We start from the raw sequence: 12,241 nt of genomic DNA on the forward strand, positions 1-12,241 counted from the left end.
GCTCCTTCCTCAGACGAGACAGGAAAGATTCATATGTGTCTGCTCGCGTTGCCTTCTGATCCGGAGTCAAATCATGTGGGACCAGGCTGCGAAATCCCGGGGGGGGGGACGGGAGGGATTTCCCCCCAACAAAAATTTTATACTTGCGTTTCCCCCCACCAAAATATGTAAGGGGGACACCTTAATATGAAAATATAAGTAGGTCTATAATGAAAATTTTCAAACAAATAATAAATTTGAATGCATGCCTGTTTTTATAAAACGTAGTTTAGTTGTAAAGGTATCAGGTGTTTAACTTTGTCGGCTGTTTCGTTGTGACGAGATGGAGATCTTTATTCTCTAGCGTACCAGTTGCGTGCAAAATTGGTAAAATTTCTTAAACAGTTGACGAATCTACAAACAGTTTTGCGGATAAGCACTTGCTGTTATATGTAACATAGGCCTATGTGGACGAAGAAAATAACCATTGTTGTTGTTTTTATAAATTAGTGCTTGTAGAAAATGCCGATGCAAAATTCCTTGAAGAGAAAATTATTCAAGCGTTTTCCGAAGATGACATATTTTTAATCTTAAAGAAAAGCTTGTTGGATTTGGATTCGGACGGGAATGTAGTGTTTACTGGGAGAAACAAGGTGTTGCTGCCCAAATTAGAAGAAATGTCGACCAATGCCTAATTAGCGTACACTACATGGCACATCGAATGGATCTTGTATCTGAAAGAGTTTTTGATGTTGTGAATGCTGTTCACAACTTTGAATGTTTGTTAGGCGAACTTCATACAGCTGCAAAACTTAAAAGTATCGCGACAGTCACAGATGCCGCAGGACTGCTAAAAATCAAAAGATTGTTTCACATACGTTGGATTTCAAATGAGGAGCATGTATTATTTGCAGTTTTTACATATTTTTCTTGTATAATGCAATTCCTACTTTTGGAGTATGAAAATGCTGACCATTTCAACAGAGATAGTTTTAAACTGAGTGGTATATTAAAAAAAAAAAAAAAAATCTGTTCGAGAAAAAGAACATTCTATTCCTCGGTTTTCTTCTGGATATTGCGTTCATTCTGTCTAATATTAGTAAAACGATGCAAAAGGAGCCAGTTTCGTACAATGAAATAGAGCAAGAATTGAATCTTTAATCCAAGCTCTGAGAGAAATGCGTATGAAAGATGATGTCTACCAAAGTCTTTGTATTAGTGCACTGCAGACAAGCGTCTGATACAGGGAGTGATGATATTGAGTTTGATCAAATAAGGGGGCAGGTAATCCAGGGTTTAGTAGAAGAAGTGGAAAGAAGGTTTCCTTCTAATGATGTCCTAAAGTACTTTCCAGTGTTTGAAAATAAAGATCGTAATAACATGAGTGGTTTATACGGTAACGTAGACGTATAAAAAGGAGCTAAATTGTTTGGATTAAATCCTGATACTGCAGTGTTAGAATGGCTTGGTTTGATTTAGTTTAACGTCCCACGGTTATGCCTGCTAGGCTAAAGGAGACGTGGACCTACTGATTATAATGGAATCCGACCACTTTGGTCGTTCAACTGTACACCACCGGGAATCGAACCAGGGATCACGTTAACCGAAGTCAAGCGTGCTAGCCACTAGACCAAACGGGGGTTCTACAGTGTCAGAATGGAGAGAGTACAAGTCAAGTTCTAAGTCGGTAAATGATTTTCAAGTTCTTAAAGACTTAACGCGGAAAGTTCGTTCTGTGCCATTATCAACTGCAGCCTGTGAACGTGGATTCAGTGTTAAGTTTCGAAAGAAACCGTATGTTGGCGAGTACCTTTCAATCTTTATTAACAATTAAACTCAGTGGACCTCCTTTAAAATTATGGGATGCTGTTACTGCTGCTCATACGTGGGTTTCTTCTGGACGTCACATGTTCAACTCTCGTTACACACGGAAAGAAAGTGAAGTTTAATCTTAAATTTTTTCTCTAAGGCAAGATACGTTATTGCAAACTATATTTTAGGTCTATAAATACAGTAACACAATCATTCATTACTCGTATTATTGTGGCTCTCTCCGCTGGTCTACTGGCTAGCATTCGCGCACCATCTTCGGTGCACGGGGTCCCGGGTTCGATTCCCGGTGGAAGAGCCTTGCAAAAATTTGAACGATTACCGTGGTTCTGATTCCACATTAAACTGTTAGTCCACATCTCATAGCTTCGCTGCTGAAAGGGGACACTAAATTTAAATAAGCAAATCAATCGTATTGTTGTATTTGTGCTTTTATTTTCTAAGGTTTAACGTCCTACGAATATTCAGTAAAACTAAGGAAGACGGTCATGGTGAGATAGATAATAATGGTGGATTAAGATGGTGGAAGGAGGCGGGAGGACCCTGAGAGAACCCACACACAATTGTTTGTATACCACAAGCAGAATTTGGCGCGAGCTAGGATCCAGCCAGGGATTCCACGCACCTGAGGTGAGCGCTCAACCACTGAGGCAGCACGCCTTTTTGTTGTCTATCAAGTATTTGTATTGAAATCATATTTGTTATTTATAATAATATATTCTTGCTAATAATACAATATAAATACATAGTATTATTTAGACCGGATATCTGAGCGACCAAACTGATTTTTTTTTTAAGCCTCCACTTTCCCCTGCCTTTGCCATTTCATATGGTCTTATTAAATGGCAGACGCTACTGCCTCTTACTCGTAATTCTCTCTTTACTACTTTTTTTTTCGTATGATTTCTTTCCTCTTTTTATGATTGGCCTCAGTTAGGGTGAGGCGAGGCTTACCTTTTATTGGCATGATACCTAAAACAAAATTTAAATCATGCCCTATTCTTTATTTTTTCTTTCTTTTTTCTTGTTTTATTTCCTTTTTTAAAAAAATTGAAAAGATACACAAAGACACAAACACACACACACACACACACATACTACATACATATACATGAGCAGGAAACACCTTGCATAAAATGTTAAGGTAAGCTGAAAAGAGAAAAGAAATAATTAGTAAACAATTTAAACAAGTATTACCAGGATCTTTTTTTTTTTTTTTTTCTTTAAGTAGTTATCTCCCCTGTATGAATTTATTTCTTGATATTATTCATACCTGTCTTTCCCACTAAAAACAAAATTCTTTGAAAGGAAATCGGACTTCCAGATTTCCAATTTTTCGTTGTTAGTTCTGGAAATCAACATCAGAACTGTTTTGGTCTGTCTGAATTTCTCTCACCAGCTTTGTAAAGTCTTCTTATTTTCTTTCTTCTTCTAAAACACTTGTTATATTTTAATATCCTGCCACCACTAGCAAAACACTAAACAAGGCACTATACACTAACACAAATAAGGAACGTGAAGGTTTAAGTTCTGGAATTGTCATCAGAACTTAGTTTTTTTTTTCTGTTTGATTAGTTTACTTTCTTCTAATTCTTTATTTCTTTATATTTACAATATAGGGTGTGGGTCTTGTTAATTTCTTCTTCTTTCATCGTTTCTTTCCTTCCACAAGTTTCTTGATACATGTCTTGCAACAAATTGTAATTTTCCTAATTTCATTTTATCGTTTATTAAAGTTTGTATATTATCCCTTTTTAATTGGTCTCTTATTTCTCTTATTTTGTTATTTGTTATATAATTATTGCAATTCCAGAAGACATGTTCTGGTGTTTGTACTTCATTACACGTACATTTATCGTCATTAATTATATTAAGTCTTCTCAGATGAGATTTATACGGTCCATGTCCCGAGATGTATTCTATTAATTCACTGCTTATTGTTCCCATTTCTTCTCTTATTTTTAAGTTCTCTTATCTTTAAGTTTCTTATTTTTTTCTTCTCTTATTTTTAAGTTATCCCAAACCAAACTGAAATACTAAATACTTAGCGAAGAAACGGGAATTTCATAAATAATAAAAACTATGCTCTGACTCTACTGCTCATGGGGATCTATGGCTGGCCAGGTGAAGCGCTTCAAGTTAGTAGTTCTAATGCTTGGTTAGGACATCGGTTCTCAGGGACTATTATTTCTGACCTATAGATCTCTACCGCATTTTCGTGAATGCAGTCTTCAATATAATGGTAAATACTAGGGTACTGTGCTCCCACGGGACTCTAACCCTGGACCATGCAGCAATCATGTCAAAGATAAGACAAGTACACTGCATTTTCCGAGTGGTTACGGAAAACAAGACTTGGAGAAAGGGTTATTAAACAGTTTTTAAATTAGAAGGAATCGTTTCAATTGAGACATAATTTATTATAACAAATAATTTAACGGAAAACATATAAATGTAATAACAACTAACAAACCGATTCCTTGGTGAAATTGCCTCGCAATCACGGTTTAATGTCGGAATGCGAAAATTAGCTATTCTTTCACAACTCATTTAATTTATAATAATTTGACTTAAATTTGAAGCTTTCATTTAGTCTCAAAATCTAACTTAGAAATCAATTACCAAAACAAATACTAATAAGTACATGCACAGATGATCTAATAGGAGCCGGGGCCATTCCTAAGTGGGTGACCAATACTCACCTTGTCGATTAACCGAAAATTACAAATAAAAAAAAGGTTATAAATTTAGAAGTAGGGAATATTAATCACACACTCACAATGCTCCCGTTTCCTTATACAAACCACAATACACTATTCTCTTTTAACTTCTCATCTTCCCAACACAATTTCGAAACAATTTCATTCTTAATATTATAACATGTTGACTGTACGTATTACCTTGCAAAACTACCAGGTTCGATAGGTCAATTTATCAAAAGTAAGTTTATAGATGGCAGCACATTAACTATTCGTAGCAATGTTCAATGTTTCCAACTCTGATAACAATCACAATCTCGTTTGACTTTTTTTTTTTTTCATTATGCTTCATATTAAGTTCCTCCCCTCTGGGAAGTTTTGCTTCTTTACAATGGTTAGCGAAATGAAAAAATAATATAATTCACTGTAGAAGTCAAATCACTGCATGCAGAAATAAGGATAGTTCGACTCACCAAGAGTAATCCAACAACTTCCAGATATTACACGATTACCAATGTCCGGACGTCCTATCTTAAGTCCCAGAAGTAGATGTTCACAACAAGATGAGATATTCCTCCTTATCCACCACAGATTGACTGGAAGCACCCATGAGATGACAAGAGTGGAAAACATATCTCGCCTTCGGGTTGACAAAATCGCCTTGTCTCGACCAAGCAGTAAATTCAAGGTAATCAGATGTCTCAGACGCAAACACAAACATAGTGGATCCACATAATTCTGAACCTGCAGAATTGTAAAAATACACAACAGTACATTTCTTATAGAAACATTACATAAACTACACACAAATATATATACAATTTACATTATCTTGGAAATGAACAATTTTTTTTTCTTAGTTTAGTCATTATTATTACTAATATGTGCAACACTGTTTACATTTCTTGGAGGCAAGTACTTCTTTATAAATTGAACATGACGTTTTAACTTTACATCAGGATTACTAATTAACTCAACCCACACAGTATTGGGTGTTACATAATTCAAAATTTTGAATGGAGCGGAATATTTAGTATCAAACTTGGCATAATATTTCTTATCCAAGGATGATTTTAACATTTTCTTTACAAGCACTAGTTCTCCCACAGGCAAATTACTAGGTACATGCTTTTTATTATAAGCTTGTTGTCTCCTTTTCCAAGCTTTCTCGATGTTATCAACTATAATATCATTAATCTCTACTTTATTTTGTGATTTCTCTATTATACCCAAATCTAAAATCCAGTTAACATCTAATGGATTGAACATTTTACGCCCAAGATACAACTCACTTGGACTTTTCTGAGTTTCACAATTTTCAGTTATATTCAAAGTATATTGGATTTGATAAAGATAGTTAGCCCATTTCGTATGATTCTTATTAATATAAGATCTGAGTATCCCTTTAATCGTCTTATTCATACGCTCAGTTCTGTTCGAGGACATAGAATAAGGTGAAGTACAGATGTTCTTAATACCTAAGCTAAACAAATATTGTTTAAAGTACTCACTACAGAAGTATGACGCATTATCATGCAGAATCGAAAATGGATACCCGTAAGTTAGAAAGATCTTAGTTAATTTAGAACAGATTAATTTAGAATTCAGAGATCTTAAAGGTTCTATTATTACAAATCGACTATAACTATCTGTCAAAATCATAATGTATTTAAATCCATTACTAGTAGGCAAAGCTCCCATACAATCTAAGTGTAGGATATTATTTGGGTATCGAGGCTCCTTAGAATAATAGGTACCATACGGCTTCCGATTAAGTTCTTGGCTCTCTTGACAAATTTTACATCGTCTCACGAAGTCACTAATTTCAGCATACATTTTATCCCATGTAAACCTAGATGCTACCTTAGAGATAGTTTTCTGGATCCCACCGTGACATCCCCCCACTAATTCTTCGTGCCAATACTTTATAACAGAATAGCGCAAAGAATGGGGAATTACTGCACGTAAACCACCATATTTCCTACCATTGGTTCTTTTTAATAGTACACCTTCTTTTAATATGTAAGGATCCTTATTTTCCTTTCTTTCTAAAGCTAAAATTATCTCTTTCAACTGAGGATCTTCTCTTTGATGTTCAGCCAGTGGTTTATTAAATATGGAATGACTCCAGAAATTTACAAAAGAAAGATGGACCTTCTGTTCATTAATAGTATTAATCTCTTCTATATCACTGTTGGGTGGAGTAAAGTCTACATAATTATACATACGACTGATGTAATCTGAGAGATGGTTTTTGAAAGAGCGCAGGTGAATTATATCGAAAGAGTACTTACTTATTTTCTCTATTAAAGAACCATACTTCTTTTGCCTTTTATGATTTCTTAATATCCAAGATAAACTAGCATTGTCAGTATAAATAGTAAATTTCTTTTGCAAGTAAATATCGAACTTATCTAAAGCATAGACTAAACTCTTCATTTCAAGATCAAAAATACTTTTAGACCAATCACTAGATGGAATCATCTTCGAAAAGAAATATACAGGACGAAGACGTCCTTCATCATCATATTGACTTAAGATCGCGCTATAGGCCCTACTACTACTATCTATGTGGATTACAAAAGGACTAGAGAAGTCCGGGACTTTCAATACAATATGATTTATAATGGCCTCTTTTATTTGATCTAGTATCTCATCTTCTTCTTTTCCCCAACGAAATGGTATTTTATTTGATTTTAAAGCATGTAAAGGACCCATTAGTTCACCATAATCTTTCACAAATTTTAAATAATAAGACAAGAAACCAATCATCTTACTCAACGCTCTACGATTCTTAGGACGAGGTAGATTTTTAATTACCTGAACTCGGTCATCATCGATCATCATATATCCACCTGAAAATATATAACCTAAAAATTTTATTTTATTTTTACATTGTTTAGTTTTTCTTTTAGAAATAGTGATACCCCATTTTCGTAATCTCTGTAAAACTAGCTCTAATATTTCTTTATGCTTTTCAATAGTATCAGTGTGAATAATAATATCATCACAAAATATATCTAAATAATCTCCTAAGAGATCCCTAAAGATTTTATTCATGATACTAGAAAGAATAAATGGTGAGTTTATGAAACCCATCGGCATTTTCAAATATCTTAACAACCTAGTTGGAGTAGCAAAAGTAGTATATTGCCTAGAGTTTTCATCTAACAGTAATTGGTGGAAGGCCCCCTTGCCGTCGAGGACACTGTAAATCTTATGTTTACCTATATTGGCAATAGTAGCTTCAGCATTAGGAGCTGGAAATCCAGTTACAAGCACTTTTGAATTAATATTAAAATAATTTACCACTAGCCGCTTGGTTCCATCGCGATTATTAACGAGGAAACAGGGAGAAATATAGGCAGAACTGGAAACTTCCTCAATTACCTTTTTCTTAATTAATTCATCCAAGTATTCATCTAATTCACGCAACTTGTGACGTGGCATAGGATAAGGTTGAGCTATACTCGGAGTTAAATCATTCATTTTAATTTCATAAACAAAATCTTTAACAGTTCCTAATTCTTCATTTATAACGTCCTTATATTTGTCTAAAACGTTCTCAACATATGGTATTAAATCGTCAGAAAAAATATTTTCATGAAGATTTACTGTACCTGTATTTTCTTCCTCCGGATAAATATCATGGATGGTAGGATTGGAAATTGGTACTCCAGCTGGAATGTCTTGATACTGTTCACCTCCCCTAACATCAGGATTCTGAAGTACAGTGGAAGATCGCTGGCTGGTCCCTGGTTTCGGTTGCCGAACTTTGGACTCCTCCCTACAAAAATTCCGCTTGGCTCTTCTGCGTTGTGTATGGAAACACTGCTGGGCTGACTGGCCGCTCTTCCGGAAATCAGCTGATCGAAGTTGACAAGTGGTTGACGGCTGAATCGTTCGCTGACTAGGTCTGGGTTTCCCCACTCCCCCTGCGTCAAGGTCGTGCGGCGACACAGAGTTCTCAGGACCAGACCTAAAACGAGAAATTTGTGGGCACAGATCACTGGATTCACAACTAGTTTGTTTCCATTCAGTTAATTTTACGGTTAAATTAAGTTCCGTAAAGTTCAACTCACGATTTCGAATGTTTATATTAACATTATATTTTTGTAGGAAATCAAGTCCCACTAGCAGTTTTAAAGATGGATGTTGAACCACAGAAAACCAAATTACAAACTTAACACCATTTATAAAGTATATTAGTTCCACTTGTTTAGAGATTTTAATAGGTTCAGAATTCATGACTGAGAGGGTAAAGTTCACTACTCTAGTTTTTGGACGGCACCTACGTTCAATCCTGGCCAACACTTGTTCTTCAACTAAGGACAGACTACTTCCAGAGTCAATAATACAGGGGTACAGTTCTCGACAAATCGAAACAGGCATTTGTAATAAGGAGGGAGGTTGTTCCTCACTAACATAGTATGTTTTTTCTCCACGAATATTTCTTTTATTATAAGGACACATTTTCCAAAAATGATTATTAAGACCACATAAATTACATTTACTGAAATTATTCCTCTGCCTATTTTTCTCATTAACATAACCAAGGGGCTTTACATTCTGATTTTGCTTTTGTGTAATAAATTTATAATCCAACCGGTAACGCCGAATCATTTCGTAACTTTCTGCAAATGCAATTAATGCCTTCTCAGTATGGGGAACTTGAGTAATTATCATTAAATCCCTTATTTCAGGTGGTACAAGGTTAGCAATAGTTTTAGTTAATACATCCTCCGACATTTTCATATCAAAAATGAATAATACACTTAATTTTTCCTTAATAAAATCTACCAGAGATTCCTCTACTTGCATTATCCTATACAACGTTATTTTCAGGAATTCCATTTTAACTAGCGGAGTAACAAATCTTTCTAAAAATGCTGTTATAATTCTTTCCCAATCAGTGGTGATATTTAAAACCTTTGCATTTCCTCGAATGCTGGGCCTGTACATTTACTCAGAGAGGCTACTAACAAAGCTTCTATACAAGTATCGAGTTGGGCTTGTAACAAGTCAAATTTTAATAGAAATTTGCATACTTCAAAGCCATTACTTCCATCTATTTCAGGTAACTTACTAACCTGCTTTTCTATAGCTTTATACATGTTATCACCCAGAAGCTTATCGAAATTACATTTTATAGCTGGTCTAACAGCTGGCTTTAACACGCGATGTGGAGGAAGAACAACACCTGCGAAATCAAGCGAGGAATCGTCATCGTTTACTCGCCCGTGTCCGCAAGCATTCGCTCTTTCCCCTTCGCCAAGGTCAACTAGGAGAGAATTCCCTTGGCCATTCTCACCCGTTGAAAAACACTCAAGAAGGTTATGTGACATGTTTTTTTTTTTCAGGTTTAAATCCTAAAGCTATAATTTCTAATACTAAGCCTAAATAAAACTAGCGAGAAGGTATTATTACACTTTCAATTAATGACTGGTCTTTCATTCGTAATTTTCGTACTCAGGTTCAATTCCAAAATAATATACATCCCTTTCTTTCTAACCAAAGTCTTAATATTTCCGGTAGTTTTGCAAGGTAACTAAAATTACTATGCAGCAATCATGTCAAAGATAAGACAAGTGCACTGCATTTTCCGAGTGGTTACGGAAAACAAGACTTGGAGAAAGGGTTATTAAACAGTTTTTAAATTAGAAGGAATCGTTTCAATTGAGACATAATTTATTATAACAAATAATTTAACGGAAAACATATAAATATAATAACAACTAACAAACCGATTCCTTGGTGAAATTGCCTCGCAATCACGGTTTAATGTCGGAATGCGAAAATTAGCTATTCTTTCACAACTCATTTAATTTATAATAATTTGACTTAAATCTGAAGCTTTCATTTAGTCTCAAAATCTAACTTAGAAATCAATTACCAAAACAAATACTAATAAGTACATGCACAGATGATCTAATAGGAGCCGGGGCCATTCCTAAGTGGGTGACCAATACTCACCTTGTCGATTAACCGAAAATTACAAATAAAAAAAAGGTTATAAATTTAGAAGTAGGGAATATTAATCACACACTCACAATGCTCCCGTTTCCTTATACAAACCACAATACACTATTCTCTTTTAACTTCTCATCTTCCCAACACAATTTCGAAACAATTTCACTCTCAATATTATAACATGTTGACTGTACGTATTACCTTGCAAAACTACCAGGTTCGATAGGTCAATTTATCAAAAGTAAGTTTATAGATGGCAGCACATTAACTATTCGTAGCAATGTTCAATGTTTCCAACTCTGATAACAATCACAATCTCGTTTGACTTTTTTTTTCATTATGCTTCAACCATACGCAGCGAAGTGTATATTAAATGCAGTAGATATCAATTTTGGTTAAATGAATAAATAACATTAAAGGTTTTTAAAATAATAATGTCGACTAGTTTGAACATTTATTATTATTATCATTAATAATAATAATAATAATAATAATAATAATAATAATAATAATAATAAATAATAATAATAATAATAATCCATTAAAATTTCAACTTTTGGGAGGCTCCACGAAGCATTAGTGTGGATTGCTGAACTTCTCCCCCCCACCATTTTCAAATGATTTCGCACCCTGTGTGGGACTCATCTACCCAACTTGTAGTGCTTCCTAGGTTGGTGCTGCCGAACTGTTTTTCCACTCATAGTGAATTGCAGTCCCAGTTCCTCACTTGTCTGGCCACTGTTTGTCTCAATTGCTGCCTGAAGATCTTCATTTTGTACACTCCGCATCAAAAAAATTGCGACACCTAACGCCCTGCAGTTAGGCCACCCAATATACACATTCTTATCCCATAATCGTGTCAGGTAAAAGGACCCCTTCTCTCTCCTCCTTTCTTCTCTCCTATACTAAAATTAGCTAACAAAATGAGCGCAATTCTTATTTCAAACTACACATGTATTAGTTTCGATAAAATGAAATAAAACCTAGACGAAACAAGATTCATAAGTTGATGTAGAGGGAAACTGAAACACACACAATGAAAAAAGAAACCAATGAATGTCTATTACACAGAGATTCATAAATGAGGCAGAGAGAAAGAAGAGGAGGGAAGAAGAAAAAGAAAAGGGAGAACAGATAAAACTGTGGAATTTAAACGTAGTAAGAAAAGAACCCAACATTATAAAGTTCTGTTTCCACAAATCCAACAGTAATATAGAAATAACGTTTGTTTTTACATATTTTTTTCAGAACTATTTGAATATATAGAGGATGCTTTAAACATTCATTATGTCACTTTCATAATGGATAGCATACTAAATTTCAAGTAGAACTGTAGATCTCCGAGACACATCTGGGATAATGTCGAAAGTTTAACACACATGCTTTGTTTCCACGTGGATTGATTGCAAATTCGGTAGTGTTCATTGGACGTACTGTTCCAAAATACATTCTAATATACTCAGTAGATAGCGTTGGTCATAACCTCCATTCCAGACTACTAAACCCTATCTCAAACTAGTTGATAGGAAAACAAGAAAACTCCCCTACTCTCCTCCTCTTTCTCGCCGCAAGAGGGGGAAGCAGGTATAGCACCTCTGACAGGGAAGGAAACGTTTGAGACATTCAGTATTGTTTAAAATCTAAATTTTCCACTCCACTACGCGCGCGCTTTCTGTCAATGTGAGGGAGTTTGCTGTTCCTTTCAGCTACTCTTAACCCACCCATCATTCACAACTTCAATTAATATGGTTATTTTAAGAAAA

The 12,241-nt window shown here is 34.9% G+C and overlaps 1 protein-coding gene across 1 annotated transcript; it reads right to left on the bottom strand.

Annotated features, from left to right (window-relative positions):
- Nucleotides 1–2,298: 2,298 nt before the first annotated feature.
- LOC145690553 (uncharacterized) lies at nt 2,299–11,675 on the bottom strand. The gene is made up of 2 exons (XM_081765545.1): nt 8,129–11,675; nt 2,299–5,252 (listed from the first exon to the last, which is right to left on the bottom strand). Exons 1-2 carry the CDS (start codon nt 9,468–9,470, stop codon nt 5,062–5,064), a joined length of 1,533 nt encoding a protein of 510 aa, XP_081621671.1. The 5' UTR covers nt 9,471–11,675; the 3' UTR covers nt 2,299–5,061.
- Nucleotides 11,676–12,241: the final 566 nt, after the last annotated feature.

The sequence above is a fragment of the Thermobia domestica genome, chromosome 7 (genome assembly GCF_964235325.1).
Source record: "Thermobia domestica chromosome 7, izTheDome1.hap1.1, whole genome shotgun sequence".
NCBI lineage: Eukaryota > Metazoa > Arthropoda > Insecta > Zygentoma > Lepismatidae > Thermobia > Thermobia domestica.